General features: G+C 31.4%; 1 protein-coding gene across 3 annotated transcripts in view; it reads left to right on the forward strand.

Annotated features, from left to right (window-relative positions):
* LOC145759980 (putative E3 ubiquitin-protein ligase HERC1) overlaps positions 1–23,072 on the forward strand; it is a 75,891-nt gene that overhangs the window by 13,548 nt on the left and 39,271 nt on the right. For 2 of the 3 annotated variants that reach the window (XM_082573838.1, XM_082573840.1), the window contains exons 16-45: positions 336–461; positions 1,465–1,630; positions 2,542–2,667; positions 3,280–3,423; positions 3,958–4,083; positions 4,968–5,094; positions 5,781–5,916; positions 6,675–6,748; positions 6,856–7,029; positions 7,506–7,600; positions 8,177–8,249; positions 9,339–9,478; positions 10,209–10,323; positions 10,714–10,779; positions 11,429–11,563; positions 11,887–11,949; positions 12,429–12,510; positions 12,664–12,799; positions 13,525–13,664; positions 14,128–14,261; positions 14,758–14,989; positions 16,070–16,237; positions 16,682–16,839; positions 17,688–17,775; positions 18,195–18,309; positions 18,647–18,805; positions 19,439–19,557; positions 19,959–20,187; positions 20,639–20,837; positions 22,208–22,380. In XM_082573838.1, coding sequence (XP_082429964.1) covers positions 336–461; positions 1,465–1,630; positions 2,542–2,667; positions 3,280–3,423; positions 3,958–4,083; positions 4,968–5,094; positions 5,781–5,916; positions 6,675–6,748; positions 6,856–7,029; positions 7,506–7,600; positions 8,177–8,249; positions 9,339–9,478; positions 10,209–10,323; positions 10,714–10,779; positions 11,429–11,563; positions 11,887–11,949; positions 12,429–12,510; positions 12,664–12,799; positions 13,525–13,664; positions 14,128–14,261; positions 14,758–14,989; positions 16,070–16,237; positions 16,682–16,839; positions 17,688–17,775; positions 18,195–18,309; positions 18,647–18,805; positions 19,439–19,557; positions 19,959–20,187; positions 20,639–20,837; positions 22,208–22,380 — 4,018 coding nt within the window. The remainder of the gene's footprint in view (positions 1–335; positions 462–1,464; positions 1,631–2,541; positions 2,668–3,279; positions 3,424–3,957; positions 4,084–4,967; positions 5,095–5,780; positions 5,917–6,674; positions 6,749–6,855; positions 7,030–7,505; positions 7,601–8,176; positions 8,250–9,338; positions 9,479–10,208; positions 10,324–10,713; positions 10,780–11,428; positions 11,564–11,886; positions 11,950–12,428; positions 12,511–12,663; positions 12,800–13,524; positions 13,665–14,127; positions 14,262–14,757; positions 14,990–16,069; positions 16,238–16,681; positions 16,840–17,687; positions 17,776–18,194; positions 18,310–18,646; positions 18,806–19,438; positions 19,558–19,958; positions 20,188–20,638; positions 20,838–22,207; positions 22,381–23,072) is intronic. The other variant, XM_082573841.1, reaches the window with a different exon arrangement.

Raw genomic sequence — 23,072 nt, forward strand, 5'->3', positions numbered from 1 at the left:
TAAATTTTATTATTTTTTGTGGAATTTCAGCATTCTACTTGTAAATTGTATTATTTTACTGATAAATTTTGTTATTTTACTCTAAAAACTTTAATATTTTACAGTTTTACTAATTGTCCAGGCTATATAATTAATATTTTGCATATAAGATTTTTTCATAAACTAGTTAGTTTATTTTTTATCAGGCAATTATAAACAATAATATCCCAAACTGTCAAAGGCCACTCAAGACAGGGTCAGGGTAACAAATATCGTTCTATGTTTAGGCTGTGAAGTCGACCTTTTTACATCATGAATAAATAAATTTAAAAATAAATAATTATTGTTTTATTCAGACATGTGATAGCTTGGCAAAAAGCTTACTGTGTTGATCTTTGCGAAAAAACATTTTCAAAACTAAATTATTTTCTTTCGAAATATTGTTCAGTTGACTCAACTGGTTCTTCATTTGCGAATAGCAGGTTAGAAGATTTTAATTATTTTTTTTTTTTTTATTAATTTCACTATGCTGTTTTTATATAAAATGTGGTAGCTTTTAAAATATAAAAGGCAGGGTCTGAATTAACGTTTAAAAATCGATCATGATTTTTGTTTTTTTTTATAACACTTGACGCCTTGCGTCGCATTTTTTAAATTAACTACTTCTATACTTCTTACTGAAGTTTAACTACATCGCGCAACAACTAACGAACTTAGGCAGTGAAATTTACGCATTGTAAGATCTTTAAAAATTATTGGTATTAAATGCTCTATAGTTACCAACATTTACTTGATTTTTGTTGATGTAATTAAATTTGTTCGAAACCGATTTGAAATAGAAATACATAAGTATACACAAGTGTTTTTTTATTCGCTATTTTTGATATATTTGTAAATACGATTCGCTAATTTAAAAAAAACAATTTATTTGTTCCATGAAGGGTATATATATATATTTTTTTAATTGAAAAATTTAAAACCTATTGGAAAAATTGTAAATACTTTTGTTTAAAACCTGTTGGAAAAAATGTAAACACTATACCCATATTATACACTACATTATTGGGTTCATGTTAACTGTCCGTAATTCAACAAAAAAAAGTTACGTTCTTAAAACCAGTGAATTTAGGAGTTATGTAATATTTACGAGATAGCTCTCTCGCACTGTAGCCTATGCGAATAAATAATAAACAGCTATAAATTAACGTTCGCACATTGTAAAGGTACAATGTTTTTTAACAACAAACTTAGATAGGGTTGGGGTAAGGGTATATATATTTAAAGACTCAGATGATAAAACACAATAAACTTAGATAGGGTTGGCAAAACAAAAAAGGCGTTGCATAGGGGAATTACGTACAAGCTACAAGTAAATTTGGGAGGTACGTAGTGTTTATCAGTATTGTCTGGGTACGGACAGTTAACATGATCCCATTGTTGTAACACGGTTAATAAAGTATTATAAACATTGTTTTCTTGTTCTAGTGAGCAATACAAATTTGTTCTGATGATGTTGGAGTTGCTTTCAAGCCATCTTAAGTTAGCTGCTACAGGAAATTTATCCTCGCAAATATTTGGTGTTGAACAAGATAGGCTACGAGAAATTCTCTTTGCTATTTTAGACCAAGATGCTCCAACAGTTATTAAAAAAGTATAGGAATAAGTTTTTGTTGTTTACAAATGCATGTTAAAAAACCGGCAGCGTGGTATAGTTCCGACAGCGTGGTGTAGTGGTAAAAACACTTGCTACACCACACATGAGGTCGTGGGTTCAATCCCCACTGATCTCATGCTGTAGCGCCCTTGAGTAAGGCGCTATAAACGGTATGAACTCCTGCTAAGCCAGCACTCAACCAGCAGCATAATTATCGGGCAATTATAATCTATAATATCCCAAACTGCCACAGGCAACTCGAGACTGGGTGGAGTAACTGATGTTACTCTATGTTTAAGTTGCGCATTAGACTTTTCCACATAGAGGATAAAGATATATACAAAAAAAAAAGTTGTTATATATTGACTCGTTATGTTACTTTTTTATATAGTTATATATTATTTTTTTGTATTTATTTATCCTCAATGTGGGAAGGACGACTTTACGACCTAAACATAGAGTAACATTTGTTATCCCAACTCAGTCTTGATTGCCTTTGATAGTTTGGGATATTATTTATTATAATTTCTAGTTAATTAATCTGCTAATTGTTTTTTTGGGCCTAGAACAAGCATGTATTGTTTATAATGTCTTTTTTTCAAATTCTGTAAAATGTAAGCAGTGGAAATCAAACCAAGGACCTTATGTAGTTAAGCCAAGTGTTTTTGGAATTACACTATGTCATAAAAGTCTATCAAATTTAATGCTGTATTGGCAGGACTTCTGTGTTTTTTTTTAAATTTTTTTATTACTTTTAATAAAATAAATTCGAAAAAATTTAAAAATTATTACAACAATGAAAAAAACTGTGTTCTAATTTAAAAAATTTTAATTATTACATTTTTTTGGAATCACCAAACTACTTGTAAGTTATCACGTTCTAAAAATTCCAAATTTTGTTGTTAAAGGAGGTTGAAAATTGTATCCATGTCGGAGCTTCATTACTACTCCCTTCTATTAACGAACGAGTTTTAATTTTACTTCAATTTTTACCGAAACTTTTTAAAAATACCAGCAAATTAACATATGGACAGGTAACTTTTGATTTTGTGGAATAGACATTAAAAAGTGTTTTTTTATGGTAATTAAATTTTAATTTTCGTTATTTCGTTTTAATCGTATTTGTGTTTATTTATCCTCAATGTGGTAAGGACGACTTTACATCATAAATATAAAATAACATTCATTACCCTGATCCAGTCTATAACTTAAGGCTGCTACAGCAAAGAAGCAGTAGGAATCGAACAATAGACTTTAAGTAGTAGTAAAAAGACCGGCAGCGTGGTGTAGTGGTAGGTACACTTGCTACACCACGATGAGGTTGTGGGTTTTAATCCCCACTGGTCTTATGCTGTAGCACCCTTGAGTATGGTGCTATAAATGGTATAAACTTCTGCTGAGCCAGCACTTAATCAGCTGCATAATTATCAGACAATTATAATCTATGTAATATCCCAAACTGCCACACGCAACTCGAGACTGGGTCAGAGTAACTGATATTACTATATGTTTAAGTCGCACATTCGACTTTCCCACATCAAGGATAAAGATATATAAAAAAACAATGTATTCTAACCACTACACTTTACTGCTGAACCCTATTATATTAAGTGTAACCATAAAATGACTTAATTTAAATTTTGTAGAAAATGTTGCTGAATGTCGTGCTATCTAGTCTTCAGAACAGTGATCATGTTTCAGCAATTTTAAACTTTGACCCCAATTTCAACCAATCAGAGCTCTCTAACCGATTGTTGCTAGTCTTACTGGACAATGTTCATCTTAACACAGTAGGAACTAAAAATATTTTTTGATAATTTTTTTTATATTGTGAAAAATCTTGTTTGCTCCCATGCTGTAGCACTCTTGGGTAAAGTGCTTTTTTTTATTTATTTTTTATTTTGTTTTGTCGCACATTGATAAAAGTAAATAATAAATACGATATACAATTAATATTACAACAATGCGACGGGAAAAAATGACAAAATCAATTTAATGATTTAAAACATGCCAAAAGTAATAATGTTTACATAAAGATTTTAAGTATGTTATGGCATGGTCACCAAAATCCAAAAGCTTTTAACTGTATAAACTTCTGCCAAGCAAAAAACTAATTTAGCAGATTAATTAACAAGAAATTATAATTAGTAGAAGTTTTAACTGGCAAAGTCAACTTAAGACTGGGTTGGGGTAACAAATGTTACTCTAGGTTTAGACTATTTAGTCGGCTTTCCCGCATAAACAAAAGAAATTTTTTAAAGTTTAGAGGTACAAAGATTCCAAATATTTTATTTTAGTTTTAAATTTAATTTAATGTTTTTTAGGTGACCAAGTTAAAAAATCTAAACGAAAAAACTGCGTTAGATAATATTACAGAAATGATTGAAATCCAAAAGTTACTTTCTGCATTAATATTACATTTATTTTCACACTGCTTCGAAAAAAATGTGGTAATTATACTTAAAATCTTTAACTGTTTTTTTTAAATTAAAAATAACATTTTTGTTTGTTACAATTTTCGGTTCACGTTAACTGTCCGTACCCAGACAAAACTGATAAACACTACAGACCTCTCAAATTTACTCGTAGCTTGTAAGTAACTCTCCTACGCAACGCCTTTTTCGTTTTAAACTTAGATAGGGTTGGGGTAAGGGTATATATATTTGAAGACTAAGATGATGTCTGCGTATTGCCTAATTTGGGACATAATCAAACTTATAACTGTTTAATTAGGCTATATTACAGTTTAATTAAATGATACTAAAATGTAGTAATTTATAGCTAATGTTTATTATTTATTCGCATAGGCTACATTGCGAGAGAGCTATCTCATAAATATTACGTAACTCCTAAATTCACTGGTTTTGAGTAAGTAACCTTTTTTTTGTTGAGTTACGGACAGTTAACGTGAACCCAATTTTCAATTAAAAAAAGGTAATTTCAGTTTTTGATTTTTTTAATCTGCTGGTTGGTTTTTGATTAGCAGGAGCTCATGCCATTTATAGCGCCTTACTTAAGGGCGTTACAGCATGGAAGCAGTGGTAATCAAATCTAAGACCTTATCACTGATGTCAGTTTTTAAAGTACTATGGCATGCTTTTGTAATTTCTTTTACCAAAAAAAACAGGAATTAAAAAAAATAAAATGCAGAAATTTTATGATTTCTTCATTTTTTATTCTTTCATTTTTCCATTTCTTTATTTTTCATTTCTTCATTTTTCAATTCCTTCATTTTCCTTTTTTTCATTTTTTCTTTTCTAAATTTTCCACCAAAATATAAATAAAAAGGATAAAATTAAAAAAAGAATAATTTTCATAGTTTAAATTTTTTTAGATTCAAGACAAAGCTGTGGAACTTTTAAATAATTCTGTTCAAAAACTTTTACAACAATCCCTTACTGAAATCAATTTTACAGTCACTATTTTTAAACCACATTTTACTGATGACAATAATTTTAAAGGTAACTAAAAATGTAAATGAAAAAAAAGTATATTGAATACAGACAATTTAACCAGCAGCGTGGTGTAGTGGTAAGAACACTAGCTACACCACACATGAAGTCCTGGTTTCAATTCCCACTGATCTCATGCTGTAGCGCCCTTAAGTAAGGCGCTATAAACGGTATGAACTCCTGCTGAGCCAGTACTTAAACAGGCAACTCGAGACTGGGTTGGAGTAACTTATGTTACTCTATGTTTAAGTCGTGCATTCGACTTTCCCACATCGAGGATAAAGATATATACAAAAAAAAAGTAAATGTGATCGCAACTTTCAACTAATATTTTTTTGGAATAATTTACTAACACACCACAAACGGCATTTTTTTTTATTCCATAAGTGGGCTATGTATTGGACATACATATAAATATAAAAGTTCTATTATATATAGATTAACAGCCGGTCATGGCGTCGGACTACGAGCCGAAAGGTTTCGGGTTCGAGCCGAGCCGCACCAACGTTACACTATTCGCCCTTGAGCCCGGCGTTTACGGATAGCTCAAAACACGTCATAATAGCACACCCTTCCCCAATAAAAAATATAAAACCTATCACCTTAAGGTGATATGGAAAAAAAAAAAGATAAAAAAAAAAAAAAAAAAAGATCTTATATTTATATTAATTCAAAATGTATTTCTTTATTTTTAGAAATTTTAAAGTCATCTTCATGTGGTGAATTGCTATCGTTTACCATCAATTCTTTGCATTTGTTGAAGCTTCCAATTATTTCACCATTTCTACAATCTCTTACTTTATTGTTACCCGCTTTGGATCAATTTAACAGGTAACAAAATATGAAAATATTTATTTTTTTTTATATTTTTTTAAAGTAATAGGTTTTTCTATATATATATATATATTTTTTTTTTGTATATATCTTTATTCTCGATGTGGAAAGGTCGAATGTACGACCTAATCATAAAGTAACATTAGTTACTTCGACCCAGTTTCGAGTTGCCTGTGGCAGATTGAGATATTATAGATGATTATTGCCTGATAATTAAAAGCTGCTGATTAGGTGCTAACTTAGCAGAAGTTCATACCGTTTATAGCGCCTTACTCAAGGGCGCTACAGTATAAGAACAGTGGGGATTAAACCCACGACCTCACAGTGGTGTTACAAGTGTTCTTACAACTACACCATGCTGCCGGCATATTATTGGGAAAGCTTTTGATACAGTTTTAAGATATCTGTAAACGCCAGGCTCAAGGGCGAATAGTGTGACATTGGTGTGGATCAAACCTAAAACCTTTTAAAATGTAATTTTTTGTCATATATATATATATATATATAATAAAGCGTAGTGGACATTATATTTTTGTGTCCAACTTATAGGTCTACAAAATAAATAAAACTGCCATTTGTGGTGCACGGGTAAATTATTGCAGGCAAATATAAGTTGTGCATTCTAACCATATTGCTACAATTAAAATATCGACTGTAGTTTAGGCTATTGACTAGTATTTATAATAAAGCTTAGTGCAAAATATATGCATGTCCAATTTATAGGTTGTTTAATTTAATAATGTTAATATATTTAGATTTATTTCTTCAGTGGATTTAGATTCAAACGAAATGATTTGGCCACTTGCTTATCAAACTACGCTACAAAATGGTAAACAGAATTTAAATTTTTTCGTTTAATTAAAGTTATTAAATTTTTCCAAAAAAAATTTTTATAATAGTAAAAAAAAAATTTTTTTTTTAATTTTGGGTTTGTAGTCAATGAAGACTGGTCATGCTTCGTCGATTTGGAGCGATCTTGCTCATTTCTGATTGGTCGAATATTAAATGCTACTTATCAATTTTTCGAAAGTCCAGAAGAAAAAATTTGTTCAGAATTTTTGAATAATAAAGTTTTAGAAAATGGTCTGCATCAAAGTTATGAAATATCAGGTAAAGTTTGAAATTGAATATTTTAATACAAATTAAAAAAATTAGCTGTGCAGCATGGTGTAGTGGTTAGAACACTTTTTTTGGGGGATATATTTTTATCCTTGATGTGGAAGGGTCAAATGCCTGACTTAAACAAAAAGTAACATCAGTTACTCTGACCCAGTCTCGAGTAACATCAGTTTTGGGATATTATATATATTATAATTGCCCAATAATTAAGCTGCTGATTAAGTGCTGACTCAGCATGAGTTTATACTGTTTATAACCCCTTACTCATGGGTGTACAGCATGAGAGCAGTAGGAATTAAACCCATGACCTCATGTATGGTGTACCAAGTTTTCTTACCACTACACCACGCTGCATGAGTTTCGGGGTTTAATCCTCACTGCTATCAAAGTTTGTTTTTTTTATTTAATTTTTTGTTAAATGTCTAATAAATCTTTTATTTTTTTTAAAACAAAATTTAATTTTAAAGTGATGCGAACGAATGTTTTACTTGAAATGATTAACAGTGAGAACATGGACAATATATCTACAACATTTAGTGGCAATCTTCTTACCCTAATTCAGGTATTTTACTATTAAAATTTCTAAAAACTAAAAAAAATTAATATTAGAAAATAGTTAAATTACCTGAAAACCGCTCTATGATTGGCATTTTATTTGTTGTAATATGGTCTCAACTGTCAACTAATATTTGCGTATGATTATATACCTATGTACAACAATCGCCAGTTTTGTTGATTTTGTACTTTTGTACATATATATGTTCCTACACTACATGAGGTCCTGGGTTTAATCCCTAGTGATCTCATGCTGTAGCGCCCTTGAGTAAGGCGCTATAAACTGTATAAACTGCTGCTGAGCCAGCACTTAATCAGCAGCATAATTATCGGGCAATTATAATCCATAATATCCCAAACTGCTAAAGGCAACTCAAAACTGGGTCAGAGTAACTGATGTTACTCTATGTTTAGGTCACGCATTTGACCTTCCCACATCGATGATAAAGATATAAATAAAAAAAGGTTAAAATATCATCCACTAAGCCCCATTATACATTTAAAACTGTTTAAGTCAACTCAAGCTTAAGTTAGGAAGTTAAGGTTTTGAATAAAAATAAAGATTAAATTTTACATTTAATAGTTGGCAGTTGGAGCTAATAATACAGAATCAAATCAATTATGGAATAATATGATCGACTATGCCAGAAACAGAGGTATTTGTAAACTGTGTTTATTAATAAATTAATGTTACTTAGTTTAGGATAATGTGTTTTTTACAGTCTTTTGATTAAATTATTAACTTTACTATTTTTTGGAATATAAATTTTTTAGTCTATTAAATTCCTTATTGTAATGTGGTACCAGAAAAATTTGCTCGAGCACCACAAATGGCAGTTTTTTTTGTCGCATGCCTTTAAATTTAACAAAATACAAATATATGTTGTACGATTAGCTAGCTTTGTTATATGAAGATTGACATTGGTTGGTTAACTGGTCATGGCATCGAACTACGTGCCGTAAGATTTTGGGTTTGAGCTGCACCAACGTCACACTATTCGCCCTTGAGCCCGGCGTTTACGGATAGCTTAAAACATGTCACAATATCACACCCCTATCTGATAAAAAATATAGAACCTATTACCTTGGTGATATGGAAAAAAAAAGATTGACATTGGTTGGTAATGTTGTATACCGGTTATGGCAGCAAGACCACAAGCCGAAGGGTTTTGGGTTCAAGCCCCATCAATGCCACAATATCCCCTTCTTAACTTAGGCAGTTATGGATAACTTAATATTGTGACATGGGCATATCTTTTTATAATAATAAAACACACTCATAAAAAAAACGAAGAGTGGTATAGCAGGAACCGTACTACAAGCCGAAAGGTTTCAGGTATTCGTCCCTAAGCGCTTCGTTTATATAGCCCAAGCACATCACAACAGCACACCCTTTCCAATAAACATTTTTTTTTTGTATATATATTTATCCTCGATGTTGGAAAGTTGAATGCGCGACTTAAACATAGAGTAACATAAGTTACTCCGACCCAGTCTCAAGTTGCCTGTGGCAGTTTGGGATATTATAGATTATAATTTCCTGTTAATTATACTACTGATTAAGTGCTGGCTCAGCAGGAGTTCATACCGTTTATAGCGCCTTACTCAAGGGTGCTACAGCATGAGATCAGTGGGGATTGAACCCAGGACCTCATGTGTGGTGTAGCAAGTGTTCTTATTACTTTAGGTGATATGCAAAAAAAAAGATTGATGTTAATATATTTATGACAATTTTTAATTTGTAGAATGGAATGGTTTGGATACAGGAAGAGAAGACGATCTTTTAGAAATAACCTCTCGTGTATTCTTTGCATCCCTTCTTAGACAAACTGGGCTTAATCCCCACTGTGTTAATTTGCAACCTCTTTACAGAGCAGTTTTTAAGGTGAATTTTTAAACCCTTTTTTGCTAACTTTTAAAGACTGATTACAATGTTTTAGGTTCGATCCTCAGTGATCTCATGCTGAAGCAGCCTTGAGTAAGGCGCTATAAATGGTATAAACTTCTGCTGAGCCAGCACTTAATCAGCAGCTCAGTTATCGGGCAATTATAATCTATACAGTATTCCAAACTGCTACAGGCAACTCGAGACTGGGTCAGAGTAACTGTTGTTTACTCTATATTTAGGTTATGCATCAACCTTCACACATTTAGGATAAAGATATATACAAAAAAATGTTTAAATACATTAAAAATTCTATTAAGAATTAGCATTTTACTCTAGTAATTAGTTTAATATGCATTTTAAAAGTGGCACAAAATAAACATATTAATTTTAAGTGTATGTATGTTTTTCTTGGTATTTTTATCCTTGATTTGGAAAGGTCGAATGCGCAACCTAAACATAGAGTAACATGAATTACCTTGACCCAATCTCGAGTTGCCTGTGGCAATTTGAGATATTATAGATTTTAAATAGTTTAATAATTACGCTGCTGATTAATGGTTGGCTCAGCAGTAGTTTGTATCATTTATAGTGCTTTACTCAAGGGCACTACAGCATGAGAGCAGTGGGGTTTAAACTCAGGACCAGATGTAGTGTAAAAAGTGTTCTGACTACTACACCATGCTGCCGGTATATCTTATTAACTTGGTTTATTTTTATTTTTTGTCAGGTGCGAACCCATTTACTTTCACTTCGAGTAAACAAATTGTCTACAAAAGAACAAAGTGAAATTTTACAATCTGACAATATTCCGTCAACCAGCAAATCACAAGAAACCGAAAAAAGTATTTTAATTAATAGCTTAAAAATTATTTTTTATTTTGTTTTTTTCTAGAAGAAATATGGTTTTGTAACAGGCTATCAAACCGACAGCGTGGTGTATTGGTAAGAACACTTGCTACACCACACATGAGGTTGTGGATTCAATCCCCACTGCCTTCATGCTGTAGCGCCCTTGAGTAAGGCGCTATAAACGGTACGAATTCCTGCTAAGCCAGAATTAAATCAGCAGCATAATTACCGGGCAATTATAATCTATAGTATCTCAAACTGCCACAGGCAACTCAAGACTGGGGGGGTGTAACTGATGTTACTCTATGTTTAGGTTGCGCATTCGACTTTTTTTCTCATCGAGGATAAAGATATACACTAAAAAAAAAACAATTTTTTTTTAGAATTTAGGTTTTTTAGAAAAGAGAAAAATTTAAAATCTGAAACAAAAAAGGCAAATCAAAAAGAAGGTTAGTAAAATCACTTGTAAAGCCAGCAGCATGTTGTGGTGGTCTAAACACTTGGCTTCAGTGCATTAGGTCAATCTTCATATTTTTCATGCTTTAGTGCCTTCAAGTTTTGAACCGGCAGCGTGGTGTAGTGATAAGAACACTTGCTACACCACCATGAGGTTGTGGGTTCAATCTCTACTGATCTCATGCTGTAGCGCCCTTGAGTAAAGTGATATAAATGGTATAAACTCCTGCTGAGCCAACACTTAATCAGCAGCTTAAACATCGGTTAATTATAAACTATATAATATCCCAAACTGCCACAGGCAACTCGAGACTTGGTCGGAGTAACTGATGTTACTCTATGTTTAAGTCGCGCATTTGACCATCCCACATCGAGGATAAAGATATATACAAAAAAAAAGTAAGGTGCCATAAATGGTATTAAATCCTGCAAAAGCAATTATTTTCTGAAACTTTTATTTGTTAATGGTATATTTTAGCTTACCAAGAGTTTATACATTCTATGTTGGTTTACTTATGGATGTTATAACATGGAAGCAGTGGGGATCGAACCAAACACCTTATGCAGCCAGTGTTCTTACCACTACATCACCATGTTACAATATTTCTTTTTTTGGACTTAATTAAATTTTTTGGGTTTCAGAGAAAGAAAAAGACTTCTACACTGAGCTATGCTTTTCTTTAATTGAAAAATCAGCATTCTTATTAGTGGGCATCACACCAGCTTTAAAGAATTACGATCCAAATAATGATTATTATCATGAAAATTATCAAGAAGGTAATTTTGATTAAACATTTTTTGTTTTAAAGTGGCATTTTTTTATGTTTGTCTATTCTTGATGTGAAAAGGACGACTAAACTTTCTAGATATAGAGTAATGTTTGTTACCCCGACCCAGCCTTAAGTTAACTTTGGGAGTTTGAAATATTATTAATTATAATTGCCCAATAAATAAGCTGCTGATTGTTTTTTGGCTCGGTAGGAGTTTATACCGTTTACAACATATATGTGGAAAAGCATTAGGTCTATGCTTCAACATACTTTAGTAAAGCTTTTACTTCAAAACATTTTATACTTAATTAAGAAAGTTAATTTTTTTAGGTGAAAACTCGCATTTAAATTTAAAAACTTTGCAAGCTTCTGTTTCAGAAGAAGCTATGACAGGTTTGTTGTGTATATATCTTAAACTTTAACAATTTCAAAGTATTTTTGAATGTTTGTATTTAGGTATATCAACATTTACTTTTTTATTTTTATATAAAAGACTAACTACATCGCTTATAAAACAAAAACTAGGAATTTATAGACCCTTGTGTAAACTGCAATAAATGGTACCTTTACCAAAAATTAATTTACAATTAATCAATACTATTTTAAACTGTTAAAGGCAACTCGAGACTGGGTTGGGGCAATAAATGTTACTCTATGTTTGGGCCAGAAAGTCACCTTTTTACACCAAGGATATTTAATGTAAAATATGTAGATGCTGTAAAAATTAAGATATTTTGTATGTCTGTATTTAAAGCTGTTCAAATTACCTTAAGACTAGGTTAGGGTAACAGATGTTACTCGATGTTTAGGCTGTTAAGTCGACCCTTTTACATTGAGGATAAAAAAATATATAAAAAAATAATTGATTTTAGTTGAAGTCCCGTCAATAAGTCGATCTCAGCAAAGTGCAATGGAACAAAGTGTTGAATTGAATGAGAACCAACAACATGGATTGTAAGTGTTTTACACATTTATAAAATCTAAAAAAATACAAAATTTTTACAATTTAAAAAATTTAAAATTTTAGAATACTTTTGAATTCATAAACTTTAAAAATTTTTCCAAAAAACTTTTTTTTTTTTTAAAAAAAAGGTGTTTATTTTTTAGGATGTGCTTATCTGTTCTTGAATTCTGCTGTTTCACCTCAAATTCTCTTGTGATGTCATCAACTGATGATGTCACGGACAATGTCAAAATTGAAACTTTAGCCAAAGCTATGCAGATTCAACAAGAAAGGGCTAAGGTAAAAAACATTAACCATCTGCATGGTGTAGTGGTTAGAACATCTGGTTTGACCACATAAGGTCCTAAGTTCAATCCCCACTGCTTCTATGCTGTAGCATTTTTTTGTAAGGCACTATAAACATTTAAAAATCATGCAGTCATGCACTTAAAGTCATATATTAGCGATATTTTTTTTCTCAAAAATTAATAAAGTTGGTGTAACTGAACACAAAAATAATTTTAACTTTTATTAATTTCACCTATTTTTTAAGTTATGCAACTTCAAAAAAAAAAAAAAATTAATTAAAAAAAGTGAAGGGAAGTCCTGTTTATGATGACGTGGAAAGTACTAGCGTATATACATTGACTACACTACTTTTTACGTCACACAATAAAATATGGGAACCTGTTTTTTTATGTTAATCATATTCCAGTATTTTTGAAACTAAATTGTAAGTACCACAGACATTTTTAAAAGTTTTAAAGCCATTTTGTGATTCAGTGTCAACCATACTAACATGCTATATACATCACTTACAAAATTGCAAAACTCTGTAATATATCATTTTAATCAACAAATCTGTAATATTTGAGGTTACAGATGTTATTCTATGTTTGGGTCATAAAGTTGACCTTTCCACATTAAAAATAAATAAATATAAAAAAGTAACAGTTTAAAATTGAAACAAAAAATTTTTAAACAGTTTTTTTTCGAAGATAAAAATTAAAAATTTTATTTTTTAGACTAGAAAAACTACGGTTGAAAAAATGTTAAGTTTGTTAAAAATCAAGGATATGTTACCTTCAGTTTATTTTCAAATGCTTGTCGGGTGTTTTGGTCTCTCTGTGATTCAGCCTCTAACAAGAGATCATCTACAAATTGGGTAAACCAAAAAATTAATTTTACAAAAATAAAAAAAAATTGTTTATTATTGTGTAATAATTAATTTTTATACCTTACTTAATTTTTTTTTGTATATATCTTTATCCTCGATGTGGGAAAGTCGAATGCGCGACTTAAACATAGAGTAACATCAGTTACTCCGACCCAGTCTCGAGTTGCCTGTGGCAGTTTGGGATATTATAAATTATAATTGCCTGATAATTATGCTGCTGATTAAGCGCTGGCTCAGCAGAAATTCATACCGTTTATAGCGCCTTACTCAAGGAACCTACAGCATGAGCTCAGTGGGGATTATACCCACGACCTCATGTGTGGTGTAGCAAGTGTTCTTACCACTACACCTAAAGCAATGGAAATCGAACCTAGGACCTCATGTTGTAAAGCCAAATGTTTTAACAACTTTACTATGCTACTAGTGTTTTATTTTGTTAATATTTTTAAAGTATTCTTTCTACTGACGATAATGCAATCACATCTGCGTCCAGTACAACGAAAACAGAAATAAACCGAAATTTGGCTGAGATAAGGACAATTATGTTTAACCATTTGTGTCAGTTTTCAACTTATCAAGCTTTAGGTATATATTTATTTATAAAAACATTTTATGTAAAGAAATTTGTACAAATAATATTTAGTTTTGTAGTTTTTTTTTTGCGATTTAAATGCTGACAGCATGGTGTAGTGGTTAGAACACTTGCTACATCATCATGATGTTGTGGGTTCAATCCTCACTGGTCTCATGCTGTAGCCCTCTTGAGTAAGGCGCTATAAACAGTGTGAACTTCTGTTGAGCCAGCACTTAATCAGCAGCTTAATTATAGGGCAATTATAATCTATATTACCCCAAACTGGTAAAGGTAACTTGAGACTGAGTTGGAGTAACTGATGTTACTTTATGTTTAAGTCGCGCATCCAACTTTTTCACATCGAGGATAAAGATGTATGCAAAAACAAGGCTAAAATCAACTCGAGACTGGGTTAGGGTAGCAAATGTTACTTTATGTTTAGAACATAAGGTAGACCTTGATAAGGGTAAATGAATATGTAAAAATAAAATTAAAATATTTTTTTAGATTGGTCTAATTTGCGTCTACTTTTAACATCAATCTTTGCACTTGCTTCGTTACAATATCAACAAACCGAGTTAATCGACTTAAATCCTGATAATCTTGAAGCAATCAAATCTCTTTGTAATTTAAAAGCATTTAAAAATGAATTATTGACTTCAAAAACTTATGAAAAGATTCTGTCAATAACAAGATCAGTTGCGAATAACTTTTTTCACAGCTTAGCAATATCTGCCAGGTAAACTTGTTTTCTTACTTGCTTAAGAATTTAAATTTTTTTTTAATTTTATCTGAAATTGCACTTGCTACGTTAAAGATTATTGACCTTATGATACTTTTAAAGGTTTTCTTGGGTGTTTTATTTTTATTTTTTTGTATATATCTTTGTCCTCGAAAGTCGAATGCGCGACTTAAACGTAGAGTAACAACTGTTACCCAGATCCAGTCTCGAGTTGCCTGTGGCAGTTTGGGATATTATAGATTATAATTGCTCGATAATTATGCTGCTGATTAAGTGCTGGCTCAGCAGGAGTACAAACCGTTTATTGTGCTTTACTCAAGGGCACTACAGCATGAGATCAGTGGGGATTGAACCCATGACCTCATGTGTGGTGTAGCAAGTGATTTTATCACTACACCACGCTGCCGGTTAATTTTATTTTTACTTATTAACGAAACTAAAAAAAAAAGTATACAATTATTTAAACAGTTTATTATATATTTAGACATGTTTTTACATAATAATATGTCACTTAAGCAATCAAAATGTATTGTTTCTTCAATGGGCGCTATAAACAGTATAAAATTTTGCTGAGCCAGCAATTAATTAGCAGCATAATTATCGGGCAATTATAATCTATATATTATCCCAAACTGCTAAAGGCAACTCGAGACTGAGTCGGAGTAGCTAATGTTACTCTATGTTTTGTTTGCGCATTTGACCTTTCCACATCAAGCATGAAGATATACATAAAAATAAAAACATCTATACTGTTTTAATAAAAAAAAACTGCTTAAAACCTTTGATTTCACAACAAGAGATTTTGGGTTTGATTCCCATTGCTTCCATGCTAAAGTGCTTTTAAGTAAAGGGATAAAAACAGTATAAACTCCTGCTGAGCCAAACTAATTGGCAGTTTAGTTATCAGACAATTAATATTAATATTATTCCAAACTATCAAAATCAACTTGAGACTGGGTCGGGGTAACGAATGTTACTCTATGTTTAGGTCGTGAAGTTGACCTTTCTACATGGAGGATAAATAATCACAAAAATAAAAGTAAAATAAACTAATTTTTGATGTTGTTTGAATTTTAGTATGTACAGCGCTGACATGGAATTGGATGTAATTATTTCGATTGTTGAAGTACTTCGCTGTTTAATTTCTGATTCTTTTCGACAATTGGGTGGTTGTGATGTAATAATGGATCCTGATAAAGTTTTCTGTGATCCCTGGAGCTTGGAAAATATTGAACAAAAAATCGGGTTTGAAAAAAAAAATTTTTTTTTATTACATTTAAAAATTATTATTTTTAAATTGTTTTTTTTTTTAATTTGAAACTTTTTTTAAATTCAAAAAATTGATATTTTAAAGAACTTTTTAAATGCAATTTTTTAGCAAATGTAAAAATTTATCATTATTATCTTTTAAACTTACTTTTTATTTGATATTGAAAATATATTTTTTGGCACTAATAAGTAAAACTATATTTTTCTAATATTTGTTTTTTATTGTTATTTTTTTAGTATTTTTTCTTTTTTTATATCTTATTTTTCTTTTTTTGTGCTTTTTCTTTTTTTATCTTATTTTTCCCTTTTTTGTTCATGCTTTTCTCTTTTTTATCTCATTTTTTTAATCCTCTTTTTTTCATTTTTTATTTCACTTTCTCTTTTTTTCTCATTTTTTTACTTTTTTCTTATTATTTAAAGAATCCAAGGAAGACAAAGGAGAGAGAAAGAATCTGAATTAGGAGAAAATCTTTCTTTTGTTCAACATTTACTTTCTCACAAAACCATCTGCAAACAATTAACGAACTGGTCATGGGTCAGCGATCTTTTAGGCATAGTTGGACAACTTGATTTAAACGGTAGAAATTTTTTTTTATTTTTTAAATTTTTATATACTAGTCGATTGCCCATTCTACAGATTATATTTTTATTGTCGAAATTATGTCTCAATTTTCGACTAATATTTGTCCGCAATTATTTACTTGTGCACCACAAATACCGGCAGTGTGGTGTAGTGGTAAGAACACTTGCTACACCACACATGAGGTTGTGGGTTCAATCCCCACTGCTCTCATAATGTAGCGCCCTTGAGTAAGGCGCTACAAACGGTATGAACTCCTGCTGAGCCAGCACTTAATCAGCAGCATAATTACCCAGGAATTTTAATATATAATATCCCAAACTGCCACAGGCAACTCGAGACTGGGTCGGAGTAACTGATGTTATTCTTCGTTTAAGTCGCGCATTCGACTTTCCCACATCGAGGATAAAGATATATACAAAAAAAAAAATGGCAGTTAATTTATTATGTAGGCTTATAAATTAAATACACATCATCTATTTAACTTTATTATATGAACAAGTTGATAGCTCCCTTCCCTTGTTGTCTAATATGGTCGCAACACCCAACCAATATTTGCTGTGGTAATTTAACCGTGCACCACAAATGGCAGTTTTTTATTTGTATATACAGTAAGACATTATTCTGGTCAAATTTTTATTTGGTTCAGGATTCTTTTCTGGAAAATGATTTTTTTTTTAAATTTCCGCTTTAATTTGTAAATCGATTTAAAAAATTACTCCTTTTCAAATAAACAACTTGTTTTTAAAAAATAGGCTTTTCTGAAAAATATATAAACCCACATTTTGTGATTTTAGAATTATTAAAAAAAAATTTAAATTAAACTGTATTAAAATGTAATCGCAGGAATTCCAGTTGTGCGGAGTTTAAAAACCCGACTTCTGTCTTTCCATCTGCTTCAAATCATCCTACCAAGCTTAACCTTCAGCTCTGGGTCAGTTTATTATTTATCATTTTTTTACTTAAATTTTATTTTGATATTTAAATACTGATATCTATTCAAATCTGCCAGTTTTAAAGTTTTTTTTTTGCCATATACTTTTTTAATGTTTTTTAAAGTCGTTAATGTTAAATTTGTTATATACTTTTAAAGGGGGTTTTATAGAAGTTTAAATTTGCCACATAATTCTTTAGGGGGTTGTTAGGGGGTTACATTTGTCAACCATTGTTTTAAAAGTTTTTAGGAAAGTTTTGTTGTTAAGAAAGTAAAAGTTGTAATTTTCTTTTAAAGGGTAAAAAAATAATTCTAGATAGGGTAGAAGCCCCCCCAAAACTTAATTTTATAGTTTTATGTTGTCCACTTGCGACCCTAAGCTAAAAAAAAATTTTTAATTTTATTTTAATATTTTTTAGTGAAATGATGTCATCTGTCATCAAGTATTTATTTCAATTTATGTCATCATATCACTGGCTTGCCTTGCCATCATTGGAGCGAAAAAAATGCTTTGAAAAATTAAAAGAAAAAGAGGTTAAATATATACATCTAAAATAATTAATCTTTTAAATTGCATTTGATAAACTTATAAAAATATACCAATTTTTGTTAAAATATAAATATAAATATGCACACATATTAATAAATATATAAAAATCTTATGCTGTAGCGCCCTTGAGTAAGGTGCTATAACAGTATGAACTCCTGCTGAGCCAGCACTTAATCAGCAGTATAATTATTGGGCAATTATAATCTATAATATCCCAAACTACCAAAGGCAACTCGAGACTGGATCGGAGTAACATTAGTAGTTTGAGGATAAAGATATATACAAAAAAAAAATCTTTAAAATTTTTTTTTTTTAATTTAGGGATTTTCTGACATTGGAGACGATTTTTTTATCGAGTTCAACAACGACAAATGTATTTGTACTTCGGTTTCCGAGGCTAACTCTCTTGTTCACTCTAGTGGCGGAAAAGGTTACGGCTTAACCAAGCAAAGCCTGTCTCAAGGTTGCTACCAATGGCAGGTAAATTTTTTGTAAAATTTATTAAAATATAAAATGGGAGAGTTTTCTATTAACCCACTTTTACTCCAACTCTTAAGGCTTGTTAACACAGGACGCGCAGTGCGCAACGCGAAATTTAGAAACTCTCTTTTTGATTAGGCGATTGTTTACACCAGATGCGAACGGGTCGCGCTCATATACGTTTCCCATATAAAATAATTTTTTTGTTTTAAAACTACCCTTTTACCTCAATTTCAGTAAATTTTAATAATTTACAATATTTTACTTTTTTTAGGTGCACCTACAGTCAAAATATATCTTAATTTAGGTATTTTAGTATAAAATATACTCGTAATTAATCTTATTTAGTGTATATATAAGTTTGTTAATGTATATAACTTTATATTTCAAAATTAGGTTGCCTTTTTATGGTCTTTTTTGCGTATAATTGACACGCAAAATTTGCATATGTCGCTTCTAGAGCCACTCGCTTGCGAACAACGAGACGCGGCGCATGCGCCCGGTGTAAACGGGCCTTATTTATAAATTCCCTTAAATTTCTAAAAAAAAATTTAGTAAAACTTTGGTGAATTTTTTTTTAATGTTGGTTTTTGGGCATAGGTTTATATAAATTTTCTAAAATTTTTATTTAAGTTCGAGATTGTAAATGAGAATCCGGGCAATGAAGGAACATGTGTCGGAGTTTCCCGTTATCCTGTGCAAGATTATTGTCATCGAACAACCTCGGATATGTGGTTATATAGAGCATACAGGTAACTTTATCTAAGTTTATCTTTTAGTCTTAATGGGTTATTTTTTAGTCTTAATGGGCCATATACATATTTTTTTGTATATATCTTTATCCTCAATATGGAAAGGTCGAATGGGCGACCTAAACATAGAGTAACAACAGTTACCGACCCAGTCTCGAGTTGCCTGTGGCAGTTAAGGATATTATAGATTATAATAACCCAATAATTAAACTGCTGATTAAGTGTTGGCTCAGCAGAAGTTAGAAGTTTGTACCAATAGGTCTTCTTAAGGTATCTATGGTATAAAGCAGTGGGAATTGAACCCAGAACATCATGTAGTTTAACGATATATTCAAACAACTTATTAATGTTGTTTGTCAAAATTAAAATATTAAATTATTAAAATATTTTTTTTTTTATAGTGGCAATTTGTATCACGCTGGGGAATGTATTCAGCAATTCCCAAGTTACAGTAAAGGAGATACAATCAAATGCATCTTAAACTGTGCTGATCATACTTTAAGTTTTGGGTTAAACAACCAACCAACTCAAGTTGCTTTTAGAGATGTGGACACGAATTTTGAGCTTTTTCCGTGCATTATGTTTTACAGTAGTAGTGTTGGCGAAGAAGTTAAAATTTCAAATTTTCAGGTAAAATTTTAAAAATTAAATTATTTTTATGTTAATCGATTTTTTTTGTAATTGTTAGTAATTTTTGATTTTTTTTTTGTAAATTAAATAATCGTATGGTCGCAACCTTTATCCAATACTTGCTTTTAATAATTTAATTGCTCTCCACAAATGTCACTATTTTTATTTTAAAGCTTTTTAAATTGGGGTACATTTATACTTATTGTCTGTTCTATTGCCCGCCCAATGGGCTGCTAGGTAATTGTTGTAACATACAACTTATATTTGCCTTGGATAATTTACTGCCCCACCACAAATAGTAGTTTTTTTTATTTTGGCAACCTATTTAAAGGCCTTTTTTATTTAAAAGATTGTCTACTTAGCCTTATTAAACAGCAAATTTTAGTATTTAAAATTATAAAATTTCAAATTTTTTTTATTTTATCTAAAAAAAAAATCTATTATTTTTTAGAACTTGGGTTCTGGAGAATGTTTAACAACCGGGGACCCCATGTGTGCAACCGACCATGGCGCGCTCGCTCAGGCGTGCAATCAGCTGATGTGTTCGCTTTACATTTTGCCCGATTCAAAATGGTGTGTGGTTATAATGGAAAATATTTTGCAATCCTTAGATAAAATACCGGATATTTTACATAAAAATAAAGATTTTGGTAAATAAAATAAAATACTAAAACATGTATACATTAAAATAATTTTAAATAAATAAAGAGTATTTTTTTAAAAAGTTTGCTAAATTTAGAAATTGGTAAAAAAAATTTTAAGCAAATCCATATTTTCCATAATGTTTTATGTAAAAGGTTTTTATTAATTTGGTTTAAGCTATTTGCAAACTCAAGAGCGAATGGATTGGCATTGGTAAGTCTTAAACCTTAAACTTTTTGGTTATTTGATGCCATGACCAGTAAACCCCACTTCTAGACTAACCAGTATTTTATACTACCAGACTGACCAGTAAGCTACATTACCAGACTAACCAGTAAACCACACTACCAGACTGACCAGTATACTACACTACTAGACTGACCATTATACCGCACTACCAGACTGACCAGTAAACCACACTACCAGACTGACCAGTATACTACACTACCAGACTGACCATTATACCACACTACCAGACTGACCAGTAAACCACACTACCAGACTGACGAGTATATCACACTACCAGACTGACCAGTAAACCACACAACCAGACCGACCAGTATACCACACTACCAAACTGACTAGTATACCACACTACCAGACTGACCAGTATACCACACTACCAGACTGACTAGTATACCACACTACCAGACTGACCAGTATACCAAACTACCAGACTGACCAGTATACCAAACTACTAGACTGACCAGTATACCACACTACCAGACTGACCAGTATACCACACTACCAGACTGACCAGTATGCCACACTACCAGACTGACCAGTATACCACACTACCAGACTGACCAGTATACCACACTACCAGACTGACTAGTATACCACACTACCAGACTGACCAGTATACCACACTACCAAACTGACCAGTATACCACACTACCAGACTGACCAGCATACCACACTACTAGACTGACCAGCATACCACACTACCAGACTGACTAGTATACCACACTACCAGACTGACCAGTATACCAAACTACCAGACTGACCAGTATATCACACTACCAGACTGACCAGTATACCACACTACCAGACTGACCAGTATACCACACTACCAGACTGACTAGTATACCACACTACCAGACTGACCAGTATACCACACTACCAGACTGACCAGTATATCACACTACCAGACTGACCAGTATATCACACTACCAGACTGACCAGTAAACCACACCACCGAACTGACCAGTATATCACACTACCAGACTGACCAGTATACTACACCACCGAACTGACCAGTATATCACACTACCAGACTGACCAGTATTCTACTCTACCAGACTGACCAGTAGACCACACTACTAGACTGACCAGTATACCAGACTAATTTACAGAAAAATCTTAAATTATTTTACAGAGCAAAATGAGGACCTCTTGTGGCAGGTATTCCCAACTTTAATTCTTCTAGCGGGAGGGGTAGACAATGGGTTAAGAGTAGGCGGAAGATGCAATAGCGCCAACAAGTGTGGAGTAATTCTTGGTACAAATAAGGACTTGAAAGTTAAAGTTCAGTGGGAGGGGAATAGTGAGGTAAATTTTTTTTTAAATTTTTAAATTTTTTTTTTGTAAACCCTGTATACATTATAAAAAATTTAAAATTTATTAAAGAGATGGTTCGGTCGCAGAGTTTCTTTTTTAATTATGTTGGCATTTTTTCAACTTGCATGAGGATACCATTATTTTAAAAATTGGTCAAGTAGTTTTTGAGATATCGGGATTTGAAGGTAAATATTGTAAATAGGGAAAGTCCCAACGCTCGCGAGTCACGTGACGTACGACGTCATTGTCGTAAATTTGTATACTGGCAGACATAGAAAAATAACCTTAAATTTCCCTTTCTGAGCCATTTGTTCACTTTTTTTTAAGTTGGAAAATTTTCAACATAATTAAAAAAGAAACTCAGCAACCGAACCATCTCTTTAAGTTTTTTTTTATATTGTAATAAGTTTTTTTTTATTTTTTTTAAATATTTTTGGCTCTTTATTATTACATTTTTTTTTTAAAATCATAAATTTGTGTTTATTTTAAAAAAAAATCAGTTTAAAAATTTTATAGAATGGTATACTGAATAATAGTAAATTATTTATATAAAAATTTTAATACATAATATTAGCCCATATTATTTACACACACACCACAAACGAGATTTTTAAAGGGCTTTAAGTTGTACATACATGTTTATACTGTTCATTAAACTCTTTATTACCTAGTTAATACCCTAT

This window comes from Corella eumyota, chromosome 7 (genome assembly GCF_963082875.1).
Source record: "Corella eumyota chromosome 7, kaCorEumy4.1, whole genome shotgun sequence".
Taxonomy (NCBI): Eukaryota; Metazoa; Chordata; class Ascidiacea; order Phlebobranchia; family Corellidae; genus Corella; species Corella eumyota.